This window comes from Vicugna pacos, chromosome 25, assembly GCF_048564905.1.
Source record: "Vicugna pacos chromosome 25, VicPac4, whole genome shotgun sequence".
NCBI classification, from domain to species: Eukaryota; Metazoa; Chordata; class Mammalia; order Artiodactyla; family Camelidae; genus Vicugna; species Vicugna pacos.
Window position 1 is genome coordinate 12206053 of NC_133011.1, and position 26135 is coordinate 12232187.

The window sequence follows — 26135 nt, forward strand, 5'->3', positions numbered from 1 at the left end:
ACCTCAGTTTTCATTTTTATGTGAGCACAGATCTGTAGATAGAAATTTCTTCCCAGTACAATGCACTCAGTTGTGCATACTTATTTTTTTAGGGTCAAAGAAGAACACAAACCACAACCGACACAGTAAGTAAATATGTTAAGAGTTCAGTAGGCTTGACTTCTGTATCTTTGCCACATTCTGCTTTCTGCACCTTGGATGGTATTAGCTTACACTAATACTGGATAGGCTGCAGCTAGTGTGTCTTCTGCTTTCTGACTCTCTGGCTTGTAAGAGAGCTGCCTGCAGCTTCTTACTTCATCCACATACTGACTGGATGTAGTTTTTTGCTGCCTGCTTGTGAACTGGTTAAGTGTTCAAACTTAATTTCCCTATTTTCTGACTGCCTGGATGATAATTGGAGCTCATATTTCCATTGGCTGTAGCTTTTGTGCCTGTGTATTTTTATTAGTGCGGATAAGAAAAACATTTGACCTTCAATTGTTTTATTCATTTGGTTATTCAGTCACATTATTTGCTTATTTAAACAGGTGGTTTCCCTTTAGTGGGATCACTGAACTGGTAAATAACGTTCTTCAGCCCCAGCAAAAACAACAAAATGAAAAGGAGCCCCAGACGTAAGTAAGCTGATCTGTACAGACTAAATATTATCTCTGGTAGCATAACATACTGAGGAGTATGTGTTAAAATTCTGCCCCTGCAATAGTGTTCCTCAGAGAAGAAAAATGTTAGGCTATGAGTTTGATACTTTCACCTTTGATACTTCACATCCCATGGGAATATTAAACAAGGATAATTTATAGGGTAGTAAGAATGAAGAAGTAATTTTCCACCCAATTTTTATATAAATAATATAAATGTATTTATCCAATAAAATATCTTTCTCCAATAATGCTGTATATTCCAAACTATGTTTCTTTCAAAAATAGTTTCAGATGACATTAAAAGGTACTTACCCTCTAATTCAGTCTTTGGTCCATTCATTTTGGAAATGTCCTTTAAAAAGGATTAATCAGGTTTCTTTATTGTCATACTTCGGAGTGTCTAAATGTGCTCCAAAGTTATTAGAATATATAGTGTTTACTAAACTTACTTGACTACTGAATCCTGTTTTCGCTGAACATTAGGTGATGAAACATAATTTGGGAAATACAGCAGTTTATTCTCACATTGGCCTAAAAAATTAAATGAAAATGAAGTGAAAAAATGTCAATTCCATTCATTTCAGTTGTTAGTAGAATGAAAAAATCTTTAAAAAGTTGTTCACACTTGTGTCTTTTTAATTTTATGCAAGAAATATTGTTTATATTGTGAAGTGGAAGTTAGTCTGAGAATGTGAGAAAGATTGCACACATTTAAATTCCACTCTCCCCGCAATGACTGCCATCTGACTCAGAAGTGCTTTTACCACTTAGCCTGTGTGCTTTTTAAAAGTAGGAATTATGTCTGTGGAGAAGATGGTTGAGTTGTAGGAATGGGCAGATTGAAAAGTGACACCAACTCTAGGAGAGTACGGGAATAAGTACTAGGAGCCTAAGATGAAATACTCAGAAAACATTCACATTTAGCCTCCAATGCAAACTAGAAGGAGACATCTTTTTTGTTTTATTATTGGTGAGGATAATCTCTCATCTATCTTAGTTACCTTGTATGCATTTCATTCTAAATTTTGTCAGTGTTTCAGTTTTTTTTAAACATTTATCGTTTCAGTTTTAACTGAAGTAAAGCTGTGTTGTGATATGCTCCTCCTAATAATTGATAATGTAGTTCTATGACTGGAACAGTTGCTGTATTTAAGCTAGTTGAAGTCAAGACCTGTGCTTGTCTTCTCTACTTTTTATCCTTGACATCTAACAGAATGCCTAATCTGTAGTAGAAACTCAATAAATATTTCTTTACAACTGATTTTACATGTTTTATCCTTTTATGATCTAAGAATACTGTGTCCCAGGGAATAGAAATAAATGTAATAATCTCCTTCTCTAATCAGCAAAACTGCATTAAAATTGCATACAATGATACTGTTTTGCTGATTTTTTTTCTCTAAGGCACCAAAACATAATAAAATAGTAAAATCAAGAGCAAGAAAAATTAGATACAACTTTGCCTCAACTTTAAAGGATGTCAGTTATGTATCTTGTTTATGTGTTTAACAAAATGATCAAGATTAAGTTATATTATTTAGTAGATTACAGAGAGCATTAAATAAAATAGATATTTTGTTGGTAACTTTTAAAAAGTGATCTCTCATCATTGAAACAAAATGATATTTGATGGGCATAAACAAAGATCAAGGCAAATTTGAAAGGAAATAGCTTTATTTAGATAATACATAATACAATTTGCTTTGATTTTTGTGTAGGAATATTGTAGGAGAAAAGACTAATACTTTCTGATGTTTTAAAAATTAATTCTTGATTAGTAAGTGTTATTTCCATTAATGTTTCTTGGACAACTAATTCATTCTTCCTATTCTGTGATTTATAGTTTTAAAAAAATCAGAGCTAATAAGTTGTCTCAATAGTTACTTTCTTCATCTTACATTCTTGTTGTGCTGAAGATTTCTGATACATAATTTTCTAGGAGCTTTTCTTGTATCTTTCTGATTTACAGAGCAGGGTTACTTCTGAATCTTCTCCTTTAATTCATCTTCTCTTTGATCAGAGTCTAGAACTTCTTACTTCTGACTATCTCATTTGTTTTTCTCTTTTACTACCATTTGAGTGGGACAACTTCTTGTCTGCTTACTTTCTATTCACTCATCTATCAAATTATTTTGGAGAGCTGAATTTGAAGTATTCATTTTAATTTATAAATGTAAAAAATGGGACATGTTTTTCATATTCTGTATAACCATTTTCATAATGGAATAACTGAGTAAATATTCTTTCAGATAATATTTAAAATCTGATATTTCCTGAACACTAATTTTATTTTAATGAATTTCTGTAAATCCTATGTTGTGATTATTCAAAGCTTTCTACATTTAATAATGTAGGTTTTTTTGAGGTCTGTATTTTTGGAGCTTGTTTATTTAATAGTTCAAAAAAAAGTAACAGGAATGTAATTTTGGATTTTGAATATAATGGAATTTTGATTTGGGTAGTTCTTGTGAAAATATAGGTATAAGCAGAACAATGTGTCCAGCCTTGACTTTCTGTAAGTATTGAGGCATGGAAAATCAGTTGAGCTGTTTATTTGGCTCAATTTATTCAACTTTTGCAGAAATTGCTCAATATACAGATTAAATAATTTCAGTTTCCTTTCTGTCTTTCACTATTTTTTACATCGATACCAAAATGAGGGAAAATTGTCTATAAAAACAATATAATAAAGGTTTTATGTAGAGTGTAAAATGAGTCTTTGGATAATTTAAAATGGGAATATAGGAAAAAGTGATAAATGTTTTTAAATGCCACTGTTATTTTAGTTTGGTGTTCCCAGTAGGTAGCATAATATCAAAGGTAAGTTAAGCTTTTAAATATAAATTAATTAAACTAATCAATTGGATTAGTTTGTTTTGAATTTTCATGCAATAACATTTTTATTCATGTCATGACACATTCAATAATAAATATACTTTTGAAATGTTAGGATCACCTACAATTTGAATCATTGGAATCAGAGACCACTAAATATAATAATCCTCTTTGATAATGAAGTATCTTAATAGGAAAAAATGCTGGGGGGGAAGGAGTGTTTTAGTCATAGGGAACATTGTATGTGAAAGTCTTTAGGTAGCAAAGGGTTTGAGAGACAGAGAAGACTAGTGTGGCTGTAATATAGTGGACAAGAGGGAATGTGGCAGGAGATGAAGTTCTAGAGGTGGGACTTAGGGACTTAGGGCAGTGTTTTTCTAGACAGTGATAAGGAATTTGGATCTGAATCTCAGTATAAAGGGAAGATATTGAAAATTTTTAAACATGAGAGTGACGTGATTTAATTTATATGTAGAAATCAGTCTGGCTATCTATGAGCAGAGTGAATGAAGGTGAAAGTTTTGTGACGGGTGTGACTAGAGAGCACGATGACTTGGACCAGGTTGATTATACTGAAGATGGAGAGAAGTGGATTGGGGATATATTTGGAGGTTGAAATAACATAATTTGTTAGTGGAGTAGATTTAGAGGAAGTTAGTAAGGAAGATGAAGAAACCAAAGAGGACTTCCAGATTTCTGATTGGAAGAATTCATTGCGTGGTGACACCATTAATTATGATCAAGAAGGAGAAAGGATGAACAGATTAAAAGTAGAAACTAAAACTGAAGTTTCAAACTTCTAAAGTTCACAAAGCTTATAAGTTAACCAACTTTGAAGGAGAGCTAAGGATTAGCTGGACATAGAACTTTCCGAGTTGTCAGTGTGGCACATAAAGCTAGAAGAGTAGATAAGATCATGTAGAGAGAGAGTGTGTGATGAAGAGCAGATAAGAAGGTCCACGACAGAGCCCTGAATAATTCTCACGCTGTGCAGGGTCTTAGGAGTCCAGAGATAAAAGGACTACGGTTCCTGCTCTCAAATATTTCACATTCAAGTGGAAAAAAGACATGCTGATAAGTAATTAAAAACCATATTGTAGAGACTTCTCGTTTCTTCTGTGACATATAAAGAGTTTGGGAGTTGTCAACAATAAGAAAAAAGCTGAACAAATTGAACAAATGGAAAATCAACAACTTTTCTTAGGTCCATCAGAAAATTGAGATCACAGGACAAATCAGTGCCCTGACAACTGAAGAGAGAGATGAATAAAGATAATCACAGCTTACTGGGGGCAGCAGAAACCACTGGAGCTAGAGACTGGTAGGAGATTGATGAACTACTGAAGGCTGAGTGTGGGCTAACTTAAGAGTTCAAAATTCCTGGGAGCCCAATCTTAGGGGACCACCACCCTAGTTTTGTGAGTTTTACCTCCAGGAACTCTACCAAGTTCTGAAGGTAAAGATTAGTGAAAAAATTCCCTCATACTACCAGCAGTGGGGAGGGAAAAATTAACCATTTTGATGTATTCCTAGAGATTGTCATTCTCAAAGGAAACTACTTTATCAGAGCCTAACCGATGTGAGAGCAGAGAAATATCCAATTACCCTAACCGATGTGAGAGCAGAGAAATATCCAATTACCCTAATATCCAGTCACCCTAACCTTCCTGTCTCACTGAAAGGGGAAAAGAATCTGAGAAGCACTTGTGGCAGTCACAGCCCAGAGGCACAAGCCCGTGAAAAGGCTGACTTATTTATGGGATTATAGAATGCTTCTCTTCCAAGTGGCAATTTAGGAATATGGGCTGCTTCCGTCTGGTTGGTAATTGAATTAGAACACACAGCTAGCAGGGTTGCTGCATCAGAGGAAGAGCAAGAGAGAGTGGAGAACTCACACTTACTAACTATGTAAGGCAGAAAGTGATATAGGTCACTTTTACTCACAGCTCATTGCCCAAAACTTGTCACAAGGCTCTTAACTAACTATAAGGAAGTCTCCAAAGTCTTTCCATGTCCTCTTGAAGAGAGGTGACTCTATATGGTGAGCACTAGTAATGTGTACTGTAGTTAGTTTATGTTTTATTCTCGTTTGTTGCAATGAGATGGAAATTTCAAGATGCCAAAACAAAGACTTGCCAAAAGAATGCTACTATAACAAGGATGGCTTCAGTGTGAGTCCCCACTCCTGGTACTGTTGGTTTTACTGAAACTGTTGCAATGACTGAAGATCAAAGTCTAATTTTTATACTACTGAAGGTAAAGATTAATAATTTTAAGAAAATTCAAATGTAAGTGTATCTTCTCAAAGGAAGGAAATTTGTTGTATATAGTGTTTCAAGGAACACCTATTCAATTTTGTCAGTGGGATTACAGGGAGATTTTTTGCATTCTCTCAGGCGGCAGTTAAAGAAGATTAAAAATAGGTTAATAGTGAAAATATTTGAGAGCATACTGAGAAATCTTTAGTTGAACATTAGAGATGCCAAAGTACAATAATAAATAAAATAAAGTATATCAAAATAATTTTTAAAAGGGAGAGAGAGGTATCAGAAAATCGTTCTTCTTCTGTTCTTGATCCAAGACTCATTGGTTAGCTATTTCTCTCCAAAGACCACTTATTTCTTGGGGATTCCTAAGGCTCTTTTTTTTTTTAAAGAGTCCTAATAGAGCACATTTCTAACAGTCTGGGCAAAACTGTATCTTTTTAGTTGTGAAACATGAACCCAGGGATCAACATTTTGAGGCTTTTGCTGAAGTGCTACGTTGACAATCTTCTCCATCACAACTCTGGGGCAGTTTTTCTCTCCTGTCTCTTCCAGAAGACAAAATCTGTCGGCTTCGGAAATCCTGCTTGTACCTGTCGATGATAAGACTAAGTGTTATCACATGATTCCTTTGCTGTTCTTTTCTTTTTTACTGTTTTTTAAAATTGAAGTATAGTTAGTTTACAATGTTGTGTCAATTTCTGGTGTACAGCATAATGCTTTAGTCATCCTTTGCTGTTCTTAAGCATGTTTACTTGTGCTAGAGCTGAGTCTAGGATCACAGGTAAAATTTCTAAATGCGTAGACAGCCTATATTAACTCATAGGAAAAAGCTGATGGATTCCTCTCAGAGTTGATTTTTTTGTTTTGAAGGCTGATGGCAATAGAAATTGAAGAGCCATTAAGAATATTGTTAATTTAATTTTCCTTTAAAAATTCCACTTGTTCTTTCCACTTTTTTTGAAGATTGAGGATGATATGGACAAAGATGTTTTTCTTGTAAGCTACATACTTCTTATTGGTGCTTGACGGGTCAAAGCAATTGATACGGAGTTGTGAAATAGTGAAGGCAGTTTCTGCATAAGTATGTTTTCAGGTCCAACATAGATACTCTTTGACCTGATGGTCTAAAATTGACTGCATCTGTCATGTACCTTAGAACCACCTGAAATTCCTTTTGGCTCAAGACAGGGATCAATAAATAAAAATTATGATGACAGATTGCTTGTTCAGAAAATGCATTTAGAAAAATTGATAAAAGTGCCAGAATGCTTATTGCCAAGTAAAGTTTTTATTAAAACATATGTAGTGAAAAGTGCACAAATTAAAAATATACAGCTCATTGAGTTGTCAGACAGTGAATGTATCTGGAAACCATCACTGAGAGCAAGAAGCAGAACATACCAGCTCTCTCGAATCTCCTCCTCCTCCTTCCAGGAAGGACTGTCTCCCACCCCAAAGGGTAACTGTTATCTTGACGTTTATCTAGCACCACAGATTATTTTTGCTTATTTATGTAGACTTTGCACAAATGGAATCATATGGTATATTGGGCCTTTATTATTTTGTTTAATGTGTGTGAGATCTAGCCATATGCTTGTGTATAGTTATGTTTCATTCATTTTCATGATTGTGTGGTACTACTATCTGAATACTACAATTTATGTACCTATTTTACTATTTCTATACATTGAGATTGTTTCGAATTTTGGCTATGAATATTGCTGATGCATTCTGATGTCATTTTTTCATATTACTTAGGAGAATTTTGAAGTTATTTGTGGAAGTGAAGTACTTCAGCTACTTAAAAATATTTTCAAGAGATAAAGCTAGTTACTATGTTGGAGTCTCTAGTTTCCTATATGTTACTTGATAATTCTGTGGGTGCTGTTTCTTGAGCATGCCCTACTTTTGGTGTTTCAGTGCCTCTACATCTGGCCAAGAAAAAGAGAAAAGATATGCTAGGCAGAAGAACAGGATGATGTGGTCTAATTTGTATTTCAGAACAAATATGACAGTTGTAATAGTCACTTAGGGAGCTATTTAGAAGTTCAGATGAGAGACCTGCTACATGACTGGGATGGCCATCTATTTGGCATATGTTTATTCTTTTATGATAAAGGGACACTAGTCCTTTCTCTCAGCTGATTAATAAAGCAGTGGCTTTCATACTCTTTTTTTAACTTCCTCCCATAAAAAGAAATATGTTTGACACTATAATCCAGTATACACATGCCTACATACAAATATATATATTTATATTTATATATATAATAGAAAGAATAGTTATATGAAATCTTGCTTGCATTCTTTCCAATGTTCTGATCTATTCTATTTCATTAAAAAAAATCACTGAACCCTGGCCAGCTAACTTGATTTGGTGTCCTAGTGTTGGGTTGCACTCTGCAGTTTGAAAAGCACTCCAAAATGTGTATGACCACATTTAATGATCACATTCTATAACCGCATGCCATGAACTTGTAGAAAGCACAACTTCAAATTCATCATCTGATGAAAATTAGTGTTACGGGAATCATGAATGCACACCTGTAAGATGAATGAAAAACAATGACAGCAACAAAAACCTGTATGGCTGAGAGTAAAACTCCCAGGAAGAGCAGGGTTACCAGGAACTAACAGACTGAAAAATTTCTGTTTTCTCAACTCAAAAGTGAAGAAATTTTACTTTGGGAAACACAGAGGTCAATGAGCTGCTTTGGTCAGGATGGAGACATTGATACAGAAAATATATATGAAAAATTTGGATAAAATGGCTTTTGAAATAAGAAGAAATATCTAAATTTCTAGATATTATATATATCTTTTAAGTATTTATTTGTCATAAAATTTCTAAATGTGAATGTATCTTTGACTCTCTTATCTATATCAGGAATCTGCAAAATATGGCCTGTGAGTCAAATCCTGCCTGCTGCCTGTTTCTTTAAATTAAGTTTTATTGGAACATGGTCAAGCTCATTTGTTTGTGTATCTATGGCTATGCTTGCATTCCATTGGCAAAGTTGAGTAGCTGTGGCAGGGACTCTGTGATTCACAGGACCTAAGACATCTAATAAACAGAAAAAGTTTGTTGACTTCTGATTTACATCACTGGAAACATATACTTACATTTATACTTGTATTTATAAAATGTGAATATATAAGTTTATATATTTAAGATCTCTTAGACCTTTCATTGTATTTAGAATTTGATTCTGACAGTGTTGTTCTAGAGTAGGAACAAACCAAAAACCAATGAAATAGAATACAGAGTCCATAAATAGAGCTTTGCACATGTCGGAACTAAGTATATGATAGATTGCTATCACAAATCAGTGGAAGAAAGGATGGGCTATTTAATGGTGCTGGGAAAATAGAATCTCTATATGGAAAAGATTGAAATTAAGTTCTTGCACATCACATCACATATAAAAATAAACTTTAGATCGATTAAAAGCCTAAATGTGAGAGGCAGAGTTATAAAGCTATTAGGAGAAACTGTAGAATTTTTTTTGTGACAAACTTAGAGCTAAGGATTTTTTATAGGCAGCCACCAAAACCACAAACCATGAAGGGAGAAACTGATACATTAGACTACATTAACATTAAAGAATTCTACTATATTAGACTGCATCAAAATTAAAGAGTTCTGTTTAACAAAGGACCCAGTTAATAGTCACTTGTCAGACTAGCATATTTGCTATGCTTAACTTATAAAGAATTAACATATAGGGTATATATTGTTCTTCTGCAAATCAGCAAGAAAAATACAGGAAATCCAATAGAGTTTTGGTAAAGGACTGTGTGAATAGGCAATTCATGGGGGCAGTTCAACTGGCTGAACTTCATTAGAAGTCAGAAAAAATGTGAACTTAAAAAAAATAAAATATCATTTCATATCTACCCAAGCTGCAAAATTTTAAAAGTTGAATAATAACACATCATGGCAGGGATAAGAGAAAACTGGGATCTTCATACCCTGCATGCAGGTGTGCTAACTGGGTTAAGCCATTTAGGAGGGAGATTTAGAAATATTTGGTGAACTTGAGAATGTGTGTTATATTCTTGCATACATACCCTGGAGAAAACCATATATATGTTTATAGATATGCCATTACAGAAATATAATTTATTGAAAATATTATGTAGTATAAGGGCCAACTTTAAAAAATAAAGGGATGAATAAAATGTAAACAGGAAACATTATACAGCCATTAAAATGTGTGAACTTCTAGTGGTTAAGAGCATGGAATCTGCAGCAACACTGAATTTGGACCTGGTTTTAAACACTTACCAGCTGTGTGACTATAAGCAAAATAGCTTCTCTCTAAAACAGTAATAGTAATAGAATATTGGTAATAGTGCCTATCTACCTCTTATACAATAAGCACCCTATACATTAGCTATAATTTATCTATTTATATTTTACTATAAAAACATAAAGTTGAGTGATAAATACAAAAAGCAGAAAAAGAGACACAGTGCCACGTATGTAAATATGGAAGACTGGTTCCTGAGGGAAGGGAAGTCTCATTGAAGAAGGGAGAATAATTAATTAAAATGGGAGCCAAGCATGGATCTGTGCAACCAAGCTTATGATCAGTTCTATTTTGGATACCTAAGGTTTAAAAAAAAGAAGGAAATTAAGAAAAAAAGGTGTGCATTGCAATCCATTCCAAGCTGAGGCAAGAGAATCTATAAATGCAAAGGCCCTGTAATAGGATGCACCACGGTGAGTCTAAAGGGCGAACGGCTTTAGCAGAAAGGGGAAAGTAACAATGCAAAAAATGAAGTTGAAGCGATGAAGGTGCACCAGAACATTCAAGGTTTTTTATGTCTTCATAGAATTTTTTTTCTTGTTCTTTAAAGCAATCAGAAGCCATTAAAGTATTTTAAGCAGCAAGATGACAAAGATAATATTTCCATAGTGTACTCAAGGGGGAAAGTGTAGATGTGAGTAACCTAGCCTGGAGACTAGGTAGGCATTGATGGTAATGAGACCTATGGTACTGACAATGGATATGCAGACAAGTGGAAAGAGTCAAGACACATGTAGGAAGTAGATTGAAAGGAAGTAGATAAACTATGCATTTGAAGGAGAGAGATGTTTCCAGAATAATTCTAGATTTCAGGCCTGTATAATTGAATGGTGGTGCAGTTTACCGAAATAGGGAACACTGGAAGGGAATCTGGTTCAATAGGAAAATAAATGAATTCAATTTTACACATACTGAATTTCAGGTGGCATTGAGACTTCCTAATAGAGATGTCAAGTAGGCAACTGAATACTGAAGCTCAGAGAAGTCTGAGCTGAGGATTTACAAGTAATTCATATATAGGTGGAAATTGCCGTCTTAGGTTTGGGTAAGATTGCCTAAGAAGGCATTATAGAATGAAAAGAGAAGAGAAGCCTGAGTCTTGACCTTCAAAGGAAAAAGAAAATGAAAGACTTAAGGTACAGGAAGAAAACCAGGAGAGTGTAATGAAAGCCAAAGGGGCAGTGAACATAACTGATCATAATTTCAGGTATTGTTGAGGACTCAGTAAGATGGAGACTAAAAAAATTCATCCATTAATTTTAGGTGCAGGGAGATCATTGGTAAACTTTGTGAGAATTAAGATGTAGACTGGAAACTAGATTAGATTGATTGAAGAGTGACTGGGGTGAGGAAGCAGAGATAGAATCTGGCTTATTTATAAATGGGAACGGGAAAGGATGCTCTATGTAGCAAGGACATAATTTAGCTCCTGACTGCCTGTACACCATCACTTCTACATTTGGTACTTCCTCATTTCATAGGACTGGAAGGATAAATATACAAAATCTCTCTAGAAGTCCTCTCTTAACTACCTCAAACTATTGTATTGCAGCTGCTCTCTCTCTTTTCCCCCTACAACTTTGAAGATTTGATCCCATCCTACCACCTTAATAATGCTGTAGTCTCTGGGATTACTACAGTTCTTATGTAAGAGGGTTTTAAATAGTTCTAATTTGGCACTGTGGAATACGTAATTACTAACTTCGCTGCTAATGTGACCAGCCTTGTCCCTGTGTGTGAAGTGGGGTTTCCACTTCCCTGGAGGCACTGTATTATAGCACAGTTCACTTAACTAGACTAATGCTTTTTGTTTCAGTGTGACTTGGTAATTTGCCTAGTACACCAGTGCCTCTAAAACTGAAACAAGGTATTGATTGCTCTTTCTAATTTTCCTCTTCTTTCTCTTTCTCCCAGTAGGGTTCAGCCATTTACTGAGAGGTATGCCAAAGATCATGAGTGTATAAGCAGGTACACAGTAGAACCTACAATATATCTCACGCATAGAAAGATAATTCTTCTGAGTGGTGGGAGAAGCTCTGATGCAGAGAGCACATTCAGTGGTCCACTTAAAATCATGCTTGTACAGGTCCATGTTTTATGGGCTTAAATCTCCTATCGTGGTGCTTGTTTGTGTTAGCAGAGTTTCACTTAGAGCTGGTCGGAGATCATCAGGGAAAAACAGCGTATTGTCTGAAGTTACAGAAGTTAATAAAACTGGTGCAGCTGTTTGAATTTATCGGTAGTAGATGTGAAAAAGGAAGTATGCTTTTGTGATTAAGTAGATAAAAAGGACTCACATAGCTCTATTTTTAATTTACCTACTGACTTTAGGTTAGCACTTTTGAAATTAACTTTTTGAAGAGTCAGGCTTATTTAAGCTGTAGTTCATTTTCAGTACAATTCACCCCTTTGAGGCATATCCTTTAAAGAATTCTGGAAAACATACACAGTTAAATATGTACTACCATAATCAAGACATAGACGAATTCTTTCACCTCCGAATGTTCCCGGTGACCATTTGTAGTTAATCCCCTTGTAGTCCAGCCCCTACCAACTACTAATCTGATTTCTGCCCTTATAACTTTGCCTCTTTCAGAATGTTATATAAATGAAATCATGTAATATAAAAGTGGGCAAACTATGGCCCACAGGCCATATTTGGCCCACTGCCTGTTTTTATGAGTTATGAGTGATTTTTACATTTTGAAAATGTTGAAAAATTGTTTTTTAGTGATAATATTTTGATAGTATAAAAATGACATGAAATTCAAGATTCAGTGTCCATAATAATCTTTTATTGGAACAGAGCCATGTTCATTCATTTATGTGTTACCAGTGGCTGCTTTCTGGTTCATGTTTTTTTCGATCCTGTTGAAGAAATACTTGCCTAACCTGTCTAAGAAATCTTTGTTTAACCCAAGGCCACAGTTTTCTTTAGTGTTTTCTTCCTGAAGCTTTATAGTTTTAGTCATTTTATTTGGTTCTATAATCTGTTGTTTACAGTTCTGTAATACATTTAGTTAATTTTTGTATAAGATGTAAAATATGGATTGAGAGTCATTTTTTTTTACACATGGATTTCTAGTTACTTTTTTACACATGAATTTTCCATTGCTTAAAAGACTATTTTTATCATTGAATTACCTTGGCACCTTAAACAAAATTAATGACCATTTTAGTATTGGACTATTCTGGACTCTATTCTGTTCCATTGTATGTGTGTTGATCCTTTTCCAATACCATATTAATTCATTACTTGATTACTTTCATAGCTTTTATAGTAAGTCTTGAAATCAGGGCATGTGGGTCCTTCAGTCCTCTTTTTCAAAATATTCTGCCTATTACAAGAGTTTTGCCTTTCAGACAAATTTCAGATTTAGCTTGTCAATTTTTAAAAATAGTCTTGCCAAGATTTTAATTGAGATGACGTTGAATCAATGGATCAATTTGGAGACAGTTGATATCTGAGTAATACTGAAGCTTTGCACTGATAGATACAGTGTATTTCTCCTGTTATTTAGATCTCCTTTGAGTCTTTGTATTAGTATTTTATAGTTTTAACCATAGAAAGCTAGTACTTACTTGGTTAGATTTATACCTTAGTCTTTCCCTTCTTTCTTTTTTTGATACCGTTACAGACTACTTTTTAAAATTTTGATTTCCCATTTTCTATTCCTAGGATTTTTCATATTGAGCTTGTATCTTGTGACCTTGCTAAACTCATTTATTTATTATAGATTTTTTATAGTTTCTTTGGGATTTCATACATAGAAAATTTTGCCATCTGCACAGTTTTAACATTTTCCTTTCCAATCTCTATGGTTTTAATTTTTTTTTTTTTTGCTTTTTCTTGCTTTAATGCATTAGCTAAAATTTCTAGTCCAGTGTCGATTAGGAATGGTGAAAGAAGACACCTGGGTTTGTTCCTGATTTTAGACAGCAAAGCTCTCGATCTTTCAAATACACAATAATGTTAGCTGTAGACTTCTTTTGTGGATACCCTTACTGCATTAAGGAAGTCTCTTGTCTTTTCCTAGTGTACTGATTTAAGTGCTTTCTCAGCATATTTTGACAGAATCATATTTCTTCCCCCTTAGTCTGTTAATATGGTAAATTATATTGCTTGGCTTTAGAATATGGAACCAACCTTGTATTCCCTGGATAAACATCAGGTATTTGTGATGTATTATTCTTTAACATATTTCTGGATTTTGCTTGCTAATGTTGTGTTGGGGGTTTTTGCACTTTCTCATGAGAAATATTGGTTTATAATTTTCTTGTTATATTTTTGTATGGTTTTGGTATCAGAATAATGCTGACCTTTGGAAATTAGATAAGAGATGTTACTTTCCCTTACATTTTCTGGAAGAGACTATGTAGAATTGATATTATTTCTTACTTAAATATTTGATGGGATTCACCAATGGAGAACTGAAGTTTTTCTTTTGAAAGATTTTATAACTATAAATTAAATTTCATTAATAGATACAGCACTTGTCAGGCTATCTAGTTCTTCTTGAGTGAGGTATACTAATTTCTATCTTTCAAGGAAATTGTCTATTTTTTAAGTAAATTGTAGAATTTATGAGCATAGAGTTCTTGGTAGTTCTTTGTAGTATTCTTTTGTAATCTTTTATATTTAAATTTGTTTAGCTGTGGAGTCAGTAGTGATGTTGTCTATCATTTTTGTTGTAGGTAAATTTCATCTTCTCTCTTTGTTTCTTCCTTGATCATTCTGGCTGGAGGTTTATCAATATAATTTTTTAAAAAAGAATTAGTATTTGGTTTCACTGATTTCTTCTATAATCTTTTAAATTTCCTTCCTTCTACTTTCTTTGGGTTTAACTTTCTCTTCTTTTTCTTTTTTGAAACTGATTTGAGAATTTTTTCTTTTTGATATAAGCATTGATTTCTATGCCTAGGTCCAGGCTTCTGTGTGATATTTCCCAGGAGTATCAAGCTCCTTCTGCCTGGAGAAGTTACTTTAGATTCCTTGAAGTTAAGGTCTTCTTTCAGAATTTCTGTGCCTGAAAATTTTTATTTTGTTTTCACTTTTTGAAGCATAATTTCACTGCATGTAGAATCTTGAGTTGACAATTTTTTTTTCTGTCAGTACTTTACAAAGATGTCATTCCAAAGTTTTCTAGTTTGCATGGTTTTTGAAGAATAATCTTCTGTAACTCTTATCATTGGTTCTGTGTACATAATGTGTCATTTTCTCTGGCTGCTTTTATAGTTTTCTTTGATCTTTAGTTTTTAGCAGTTTGACTCTGATGTGTGTAGAAGTGTGTGTGTGTGCGTGCACGTGTGTGTGTGTGTTTAGTATTTGTTCTACAAAGGATTCTCTGAGGTTCCTGTGTCTGTGATTTGGTGCCTTTTATTAGTTTTGGAATATTTAGACCATTATCCCTTCAAATATTTCCCCTGTTCTGTTCTCTCCCTTTTCATCTGCTGGGACTCTAGTTTTACACGTTAGATCAGTTTAGCTCTTGGATGCCCCCTCCCCTTAATTTTTTTTTTCCGTTTAGTTTTGATACTTTTTATTGACTTATTTTCAAGTTTACTGTTCTTTACCTTCAACCTTTCCCTAGCCGCAGTGGATTTTGTCTTTACTCTAGGGATGACAGGGTTTATTTACTTCCTTTTCCTGTGGCTTATAGCTTTGGCTTTTTTAGGAGAGATAGTCAGGAACTGTGCCTGTGCCCCAGCGCCACAAGTCAGTCACCACCGTTATACCTGCATGTGTCATCCCCAAAGAGTTCTTTTTGTTCATGTGCTTTGCTCTCAATCTTCCTCATGAGTAACTAGTGGAGGTGTGTCAAAGGGTGCTTGTGAGTAAGTGTGAACTACCCTTGAGTTTGGGCCCCTAGCTATTACAGACTGTCATGCTAGCCCACACTTGGTCTTTTACAGTTTGTTAAAGTTTTAATGACTTTCCTCTTACCTGACTGTATGGTGGCCACCTCCCTCTCCTGTGCTCTGCCAAAGGTGAAACGGTGTGACCCAGTGCTCTTTAGAGGGGCTTGTTCTTTGGAGTTCGGATGGTTTGCCCTATAACCTCAACTGTCTGATGAGCTCAAGAAAAGTAATGATTTTGTAGATTATTTAGCCTTTTGTCCTTTTTAGGATGGGAATGACATTATTTACAGCTTTGTAAATCCTACGATTAGTTCTGCTTAGGAACTTTTAGAAATCAAAATTATAGCTTTAAATATTTATAATTCTTTATAAAGTGAATCACTATTTTTAACTAGAATAAATAATGGTCTTACTTTTACTTGTATCAGCTTATTTGGTAGACTCCTAATAGTTCAGTATTTTTGCAGCCAACCAATGTTCAGACTGTTGGACAGATTTAAACAGTGAGAACATTCATCCAATGTTTTCTCCTCTGTTTGGGTGTTTAAGATCACTCCAATAGAGGTTCTGTCTCAGTGATTTGAAGTTCATAGGTTTTCATAGGTTTTGGCTTCAATGTGTAAGTCTAATAAGCTCAGTCTATTTCTGAAGCTAAACTTTTGAAAAATAAAATTGTAAATGTTTTATGGAGTATGATTCAAAATATATTGCAAATGGTAGGTAGAAACTTTACAATTACAATTCAAATAAATATCTTAATTGTATTCATTGATTGTTAAATTAGCCTGTAGTTCAGAAGGCAGAACTGGTTGCAACACTTATGATGTGATGTGCCATAAAAGATGTTATTCTATAATCAGAAAATTAAATTTTTATTCTTTATTTTTTGGACATAAAATTGTATCCACATAATAATGTAATCCACATTATTATTTTTCCTTTGAAGCCATCAGGAAACCAAGGTTTTCTTATCTGTGTTCTCTGCAGAAAACTTCATCAGCAGTTTGAAATGTATAAGGAGCAGGTGAAGAAGATGGGAGAAGAATCACAGCAGCAGCAAGAACAGAAGGGTGACGCCCCAACCTGTGGTATCTGCCACAAAACAAAATTTGCTGATGGATGTGGCCATAACTGTTCATATTGCCAAACGAAGTTCTGTGCTCGATGTGGAGGTCGAGTGTCATTACGCTCAAACAAGGTACAGAATGAAAATGACACATCGTGATTCTCGTACTTAAGGTTCATATGACTAAAACAGACACCTGAAATTAATACAGAGCTTAATCAATGAACAGAAACCTTCCCTAGTGTCTTCATTTCAGATAAAAGAAATTTAAAAAAATTTCCTCTGAATTAAAAAGATATTTGTCTCATTGTTTATGTTCCTTAGCTTATGATTTTATTTAGAATCGTAGGATTGTAGACTTTCAAAAATGAAGAGAATTTAGAGATTAATCTAATTCCTTATTTTTTAGGTGTAGAAAACTCAGATCCAGAGATGCTAAAGTTCATTCTTAAAGTCACACAACTGATTAATGTTCAAGTTGTATCACAGCTTTTTCTATTACTTCACATAATTTTACAAACTTTGTAGATCTGCTCTTCCTTTGGCCCCTGTTTCTTTTTCTTTTTCTTTTTCTTTTTTTGAAAGAGACTCCTTCCAGCTTTGAGTTTCTGTTTCATAATTTCATAGCTTTCTGAAGCTGTGTTACTCTTTATTTTCATTTTAACGTAAATGAAATAAACATTAGAATATGGAATTTAAAGAAGATATGTTAAGGTGGTTTTTTTCAACTATGCTAGATTTTTGTAGTTTATCCATCCCCTTTAGGAATATATTAATATTTCCCAAAGAATGCTGTGGATTAGTAAAAACAGTGTTTTAAATTGTTGTCTCACTAAGTTCTTCATAATTTGCATTTATCTTCTTCCTAATATTTTATCACTCAGTTCTTAGTTTAAAAATATGAAGCTGGTGTCTTTACATACACTACTTAGACATAATTATGGGAATTTGTTCCCCTTCGTGCTTTCATTTCTCCATTTTCCCACTGTTTCCCTTTCCTCATTGTTTTGTTTTGCTTAGAGTGAATAACTTTATTTTTCCTCATCTTTCTTCTGGGTTTATCTCATTATTTTTCTTTTCCTTGAGTAGTTGCATTGGCTAGAAACTGTAGCATAGCTCTGAATGGAAGTGGTGAGAGCAAACATCCCTGTTTTGTTTTTGATCTTGGGGAAAAGGCATTCAGTCTCTCACTATTAAGTATTATGCTAACTCTCAGCTCTTCATAGATGCTGTCTATTCCTAATTTACTGAGAGTTTTTGTTTGTTTGTTTACCTCCGGAGTAGATACTTTTGCTCCATCTATTGAGACTGATTATATGTTTTTTCTTTCTGTTTGTTAATATGGTTGAACCGCATTGATTGATTTTGAAATGTTAAACCAACTCTGTATTCCTGGAATAAAATCCATTTGGTTATGATGGATTATATCTTCTATATACTAACGGGTTTGATTAGATCAAATTTTGTTACAATTTTTGCTTCTATGTTCATGAGGGTTAATGTTTGTAGCTTTCTTTTCATGTAATGTCTTTTTTAAATTTTGGTATTAGAGTAATGCTGGCCTGATAGAATGAGTTGGGCAATATTTCCTCCTTGCCATTATTTTCGGAGAATTTCTCTAGAATTGGTATAATTTATCCTTTAATATTTTGTAGATTTTACCAGTGAAGCCATCTGGGCATACAGTTTTATTTTGGTGCACAGGTTTTTAAGTACAGTTTCAGTTTCTTTAATAGTTATAAGGTATTCAGGTTATCTTTTTTTTTTTCTTGAATGAGCTTTGGTCATTTGTATCTTTCAAGGCATTTGTTCAATTCCTCATAAGTTGTTGAGTTTATTGGTATCAGCTGTTCACAGTATTCCATTATCATTCTTCTAATATCTAGAATCTGTGGTGATGCCATCTCTTTCATTCTTGATGTTGGTAATTTGCATCTTCTTTTTCCCTGCTCTGCCTGACAAATATTTATCAATTTTATTGGTCTTTTCAAAGAACTAGTTTTTTATTCAATTGATTTTTAAAGTTGTTGATTTCATCTGATTTTTTATTATTTCTTTTCCTCTGCTTACTGTGAGCTTAATGTTCTCTTCTTTTGCTGGTTTCTTAAGGTAGAAGCTGAAGTCATTGCTTTGTGATTTCTCTTCTTTTTTAATATAAGGCATCATGTGCTGTCAGTTTCCTCTAAGTAGTGCTTCAGTGACATCCCCCATATTTTCATATGTGTCTTTTCATTTTCATTCAGTTAAAATACTTCTAATTTTCCTTTTCTTCTTTGGCTTATGAATACTTTGGAAATACATTATTTATTTTTTAAGTATTGGGGGGTTTCCAGAGATTTTTCTGTTAATGACTTTCAATTTAATTCTGTTGTAGTCCTAGATATATTTTATATGACTTGAGTCCTTCGAAGTGTATTGTTACTTATTTTATGGTCCAGAATATGGTTTATTTTGGCAAATGTTCTGTGTTCTTAAAAAATGTGTATATTCTGCTGTTTTTTGACAGTGTTTATAAATGTCTGATAGGTCAAGTTGTTTAACAGAGTTGTTTAAGTTACTCTATCCTTTTTCATTTTCAGCCTATTTATTTTATCAATTATTAAACAAGGGTTATTGAAATATATAACTATACTTGGATTTGTTTGTTTCTTTTTACAGTTTTATCAGTTTTTAACTGTTTTATGTATTTTAAAGTTCTGTTTTTAGGTGCAAAAACATATAGGATTATTATGCCCTGTTAAATAATTGAACCCTTTATAATTATTAACTGACTTTCTTTGTTACTGGTAATATTCTTTGCTCTGAAATCTATTTTGTCTATCTTGCTATAACCAGTCCAACTTTCTATTGGTTATTAACATTGTGTTTTCTGTTCTTCTACTTTAAACTAATTTTTGTCTTCGTATTTAAAGTACTTTTCTTATAGGCAGCATATAATTGAGTATTGCTTTGTTAGCCAGTCTGACAATCCCTGCCTTTTAATTGGGTGTTTACACAATTTACATTTAATGTGATTATTGATATGGTTATGTTTGATTATATCATTTTTCTTTTTTCTACTTGGATCATGTGATCTTTGTTTCTTTTTTAGTCTCCTTTTGGATTCATTAAGTACATTTTATGATTTAGTTTTATCTCCTTTGTTGATTCACTAGCTTTGCTGACTCTTTGTTTTGTAGCTTTCTTGGCTCTTTGTTTTGTTATTTTATTGATTGCTTCAGAACTTGTAGTATACATCTTTAAGTTACCATAGTCAACCTTAACTTATTCCATTTGGTTTATAGTATAGTATAAAAACTTACAATAGTGTACTTCCATTTCTACCCTTCTGGACGTAAGTTATTAGCATCATGTATTTTGCTTTTACCTTTTTATAAACCCCACAATTTATTATTTTACTTTTTTTGTTTAAAAGGTTTATCTTTTAAGGAGTTTTAAATAATAAAAGAAATATTATATATTTACTTGTTACTATTTCTAGTACTGTTCATTTCTTTTTGTAGATCTATGTTTTTCTCTGGTATCATATTACATCTGCCTGGAAGATTTCCTTCAATATTTGCTGTAGTGTGAGTCTGTTAGTGATGAATGCTTTCAGTTTTTTATGGTGAAAATTTTGCCTGTGGTTTTTTTTTTTAATGATATTTTTTGCTGGGTATAGAATTCTAGCTTAACAATTATTTTCTTTCAATATTTTAAAGATTTTGCTTCACTGCCTTCTCCTTTTCACTGCTTCCAATTAGAAATGTCATAGTATTCTCATCTTTATTTCTTTATATAATGTGTCTTTTTCTGTTTGACCACTTTTAAGACATTCTTTTTATCACTGGCTATGTGTAATTTAATTATGATATTTCTTGGTTTATTTTCTTCATGTTTGTTGTGTTTGGAGTCTTTTTGAGCTTTTTGGATCTTTGTGTTTATAGCTTTCATAGGGTTTAGAAAATTTTGCTGATTTTTTTCTTCAGATATTTTTACTGACCCCTCCTCTCTCTTTCCTTCAGGAATTCCCATTACCCATATAGTAGGCTTCTTGAAGGTGTTCTATAGCTGACTCATGTTCTTCTTACTAAACCAAATTTGATTTTCTTCATTTTTCATTTTGTTTATGTTTTATTTCTATGCTTTTAAGTTTACTAATCTTTTCTTCTACAGTGTTAAATCTGCTGTTGATAGCACTTAGTATATTTTTTCATCTCAGATATCATAGTTTTCATGTTTAGAATTTCAGTTTTAGATTTACATCCTCCACAATCTAACTTTTTGAACATGTAGAACACATACTCTGTAATAAATGTTTCGATGTTCTATGCTAATTTTAATATCTTTGTCAGGTTTTGGTTGGTTTTGATTGATTGTTCTCATTATGGTATGTGTTTTCCTGACTCTTTATATAGGTAATATCTTATGTTGGATACCAAGCGTTGTAAATTTTGCTTTGTTGGGTGCTAGATGTTTTTTGCATTCCTGTCACTCTTCTTGAGCTTTGTCCTGGAGTGCAGTTAAGTTATATGAAAACAGTTTAATCCTTCTGTATCTTGCTGTTGTGGTTTGTTGCATAGATCTGGACTAGTGCTCAGTTTAGCACTAATCTCTTCTGCTGAAGCAAGTCCTTCCTGAGTACTTTAACCAGTGCCCCGTAATTATAAATTTTTCCATCTGCCATTTTCTTTAATACTTTCTGAAGATTTTTTTCCCCACTCCTGGGTAGTCACATGCATGCTCATTGATCATAACTAAGCTAAATACTTAATGGATTTCTCTGCAGATCTCTGGAGTTCTCTCTCTGTGCAGCTTTCTCTTCTCTGATAACTTGTCCAATGAAATCTAGTTGTATTGGCCTTCTCAGGCTAAGTTTGTTCTCAATTTAAGATGTCTGCTAAACTGAGTTGCAGCTGCTTTGTCCTGCTCTGCTGCCTGGAAAGCTTCTCAAAGTAGTAAGCTGAGGCAATTATAGAGCTCATCTTGTTTGTTTTTCATATTTCAGCTATCTCTTTTTGCCTGATATCCAGTGTGTTGAAAACCATTCCTTCATATATTTTGTCTGTTTTTCACTTGTTTGTTTGTCTCAGGCAGGTGGAGAAATGTAGTCCTTGCTAACCCATTTAGGCCACAAGCAGAAGTCTGTAATGACATCTGAATATAGACTGCCTAGAAATATGTTTTCTAGTTTCTAACATATGGTCTCTTTATACTGAGTGAAGTTCTCAGTCAATAAATTAAGTACAGTGAAAAACTTGGAATGTCCCTGGAAAATCTCTTGTATTGTAATCAAGTATAAAACTCTGTATATTGTGGATTAGCCTGATGTGGATGATTTATGGAAGAAGGAGGGAACCATAAACAGTACTTTCCACTTTTCTCATATTTTTTTCTTAGATTTGAGGAAAGTGTTAGGGGAATAAAGCACAAGAAAAAATAATCTAGATTTTCGCTCAAGAAAGATAGCCCTAGATTTTTTTTATTAGTTTTTCTACAGTTTCACTCATAATTTACTTGGGAAAGCATTCTTTTATATAGTATGTTTATAGCCTGCATTCTAAATGAAAAGAGTAGTGAACTTAATTTCTCTCTTCAAAGTGGATCTTTCTATGTATACTCGATTACCTTATGTAATAGAAGGCTTTTGCTCATAATAGATGCTGAATACATTTTTTGATTTATCATAGCTCCAAAGGATTAAGCTCAGGGAAATTTGGTCAGACTGTCTTTATAAAGTAGAATAATGACATGCAAATATTTTATAGCTTAAAGTTTAATTATAAAGCTTTTTAAAAATTATCTTAATACTCTCCTAAGAGAACAAGATAAAATAACCTTTTGTTTTAATTTTCAGGCTCTTTCATGTGGAGCCATCCTTAACAATTAAGTAACTCTTTTGAGGTACATTCAAGATAGGATACAGAGATAATAAATGAAATACACAATTATGGAACACCAATATAATAAGATTTTATAAAATTTGCTTTCATTTATTTTTAGATGATACCCCTTAAAAGTTAAAGCTATATATTTAGTTAAACTTAAAAATAATGACTTTTTAAGGGAGAAATTATTTTGTAATCATGGAATAGTGACTCTAGTGGGAAAGACAGTAAAAATAATTTATAATGAGGATTATTTTAAGCTTCAAAGTGTGGCAACATTAATTTTTTTGTTTCTTTTACTTTTTGGGAAAAATAGATTACCATCTGCTTAACAGGCAATCTAATTTTGAAAAAACAAAGAATATACATTTTTTGAATTGTATTGTTTAATTTACACTGTGACAAATACAGATTCTTTCATTATGAATTATCAGACTTGAAGCAGAATGAATTATGCCTGTAGAATGGTTATAAAAGAAAATGATTCCTAAGCAAATCCCTTAAAATATATTGATATATGTGTGTTCAGTGTATCAGATGGTAAGAATTTAATAATACAGACATCCCACTGTATAACTAAGTCATTAAGTATTATTTATATGAGTGGTTTTAATAATTAGTATTTAAATTGTACACTGAGAGATAAAGATATTGATTATAGTATTTCTGCTATCCTCTAGGCAGTTTTTTTTCTTTAATTTCAAGTCACTGTGATTACCTGCAAGTCTGTAGCTAGTATGCTAGTGCAATATGTAATCAGTTCCTGTATACACAAAGCAAGGGTATCATATATGAATTTTCTTTTAGACTTTGTAGAATTACTGCATAAAGGTATATTGGGAAAAATTTGACGTTCTCCAGGAACAGGATGACATAAGTTGACACCATTAGGAGAACCAAGTTTTGTTCCTGCCCTCGTATTATGTGACTTTTGCTGATGTATCACTTCATGTCTTAGTGCTTCTGTTTTAAAATCTGTTAAATGAAAGCATCAATCTAAATGATTTCTAAGGTTTCTTCTGGGTTTTATATTTTATGATATTTAAGTTAACTATTAAATTAAATAAATCGAATGCTAGATTGCTTATATAATTCTTGAGGTACCTGAAAAGGAATACAGCCAGATAATTCTATTGCTTAAATTATTTTTAAAAGGAATTGAGAAGCTTCGTTAATTCTTTTATGTCCCTATTTCTAGTATATTGTGTGTTGAGCTTTGGTTTCTATCTCATCCCTCATTTATAAAACATGGGGCTGCTGAGAGTACCACTGTTTTAGAAATATTATTTAGAGGTGTTCTTAAGGATTTGAGGAATAGGTAAAGGAGGCAGGCTTATCAGAATTATGTGATTTACAGGACCATCATTAAGGAAGTGATTGCATCAGATGGATCCTCAATTTCAAGCCTTTAGGCTGAAAAACCTAGAGTGTGTGAGAATATAATTAGAAAATAGTTGTAGAATTCAAAGGAAGAAAGAATTGTTTCCTCTCACTGATGTCAACCTCCCTAATGTTATATGATTGCAAGAAACAGTTTAACTTGCAGAATCTTAGGACATTTTATACCTCCTAGTGCATATGAGCATTGTGGAAGGATGCAAAATAATGTTTCAAACTAAACATAAAGGAAGATATTTTCACCAAAGTTCACATGAACTCACTCCCTCTCTATATTGTATCTTGTATTTAGTTTTCATCTGGTTCAGCTCCTACTCCCAACACTTGTATAGCTTAATTCACTGTGGGTAATATTACTTAGAAGAGCATGTAAGTTTACAAATACCTGTTGTAGCTACCAGTTTGGAGTTGTGTTGTCTCTCTTTAAGGGTCACTGCATGACTCCATAGGCTTTTTATACTCTGCAGTATATGGCAGTGATCTCAAAACTGTACCCCGCTGTGGAAGGAAGGTTTTCTGGAGAGTAGACTAGGGTGAGTAACTTCAAAGGCATAGGTTTCCATATGTAGTCTTTACTTTTTTCTTGAAATTGATCTACCTGAGAGCACTTACCTGTTTTGTGAATTTTTCTTTACAGTTCACTTTTAGAAGTGAGTGCCTTCTGTTCTTCAAAAGAAAAGCATGCTATTCAAACCTGCCTCATCTAAATCTATTCTTTATATAATATATTGCCTCGGGATGTAAAAATCTTTGGGGCACCTAACAAAGGGACAGTTGCAGAATGTGTTGGCCTTAGGGAAAGTTTCCTGAGGGCAAAGCAGTGAGAAGTTTTACAAGAAATGTGGAACAAGGAAACACCTTACTGCATTCAGGCAACAGCCTCATGGAAAGGCCCTGGTGCTTCATCTCTTTTTATTTATTTATTTGCTTGCTTGCTTGCTTGTTTGTTTGTTTATTTATTATAGTTCAATGATTTTTAATTAATTTATACAGTTGCATAAACATCACCCAGTCCAATTTTCAGAACATTTCTATCATCCAAAACACTCTTATTGTGTCCATTTGCTATCAATCCTCACTCCAGACCTCAGCCCCAGGCAATCACAGATCCATTCCCTTCATTCCCTTCATTCCCTTTCTTATAGATTTGTGTTTTCTAGAAATTTCTGTTTTTTTTCTTTTTTTAAAAATAAACATTCCTCATCTCTTTTTTAGAATTAGAATTTTGAGATGGTTTTCATGGTGACTCATAATAACACATTTATATGAATTCAAAAATGAAGTTGGACTTTTTTTGATATAAAGTTAGATTTATGATGGTTTGACAGTGTGGACTGGTTTGCCAAATAGGTTGTGTAGTAGACATTTTCCATATACTGAATAAGGTAAATCTGCAGCTCCAAGACTTGGTAAAAATATAATTAAAGCACACCTGCAATACACAGTGTATCTGAAAATGTGTCCTTTCTAACTATTTAAACTTAAAATGTGAATGCTATCTTAAAAACGTGTGAGGTGGGGGAAGGGTGTAGTTCAGTGGTATAGTGTGTGCTTAGTATGGAAATCCTGGGTTCAATCCTCAGTTCCCCCATTAAAAACAAACAAACAAACCAAATTTACCACCCCCCATATTAATAAAAATGTGTGAGGAGTACATGGTTTAAGAGATTCACTTGAGAGAAGAGAAAAAAACATTTGTAGACTGCTGATATAGACAGGTGCATGGTATGCGTGGTTACTGGCATATATGCATTTGAAAGCTGTCTCTATATCTGTTCGCTTCCTTACCTCTTGGTTGCAAGGATACTGCTCAGTTTCTAATGTCCTCAGTAATAGATAAAATGAGCTCTTTATCAGTAGATAAGATGAGCGTCAGGTCACATAGA

The 26135-nt window shown here is 33.4% G+C and overlaps 1 protein-coding gene across 2 annotated transcripts in view; it reads left to right on the forward strand.

Moving 5' to 3' along the window:
- Positions 1–546: 546 nt before the first annotated feature.
- RIMS2 (regulating synaptic membrane exocytosis 2) overlaps positions 547–26135 on the forward strand; it is a 436528-nt gene continuing 410939 nt past the window's right edge. For both annotated transcript variants that reach the window (XM_072949585.1, XM_072949586.1), the window contains exons 1-2: positions 547–617; positions 16906–17116. In XM_072949585.1, coding sequence (XP_072805686.1) covers positions 16928–17116 — 189 coding nt within the window. In that variant the 5' untranslated portion in view covers positions 547–617; positions 16906–16927. The remainder of the gene's footprint in view (positions 618–16905; positions 17117–26135) is intronic.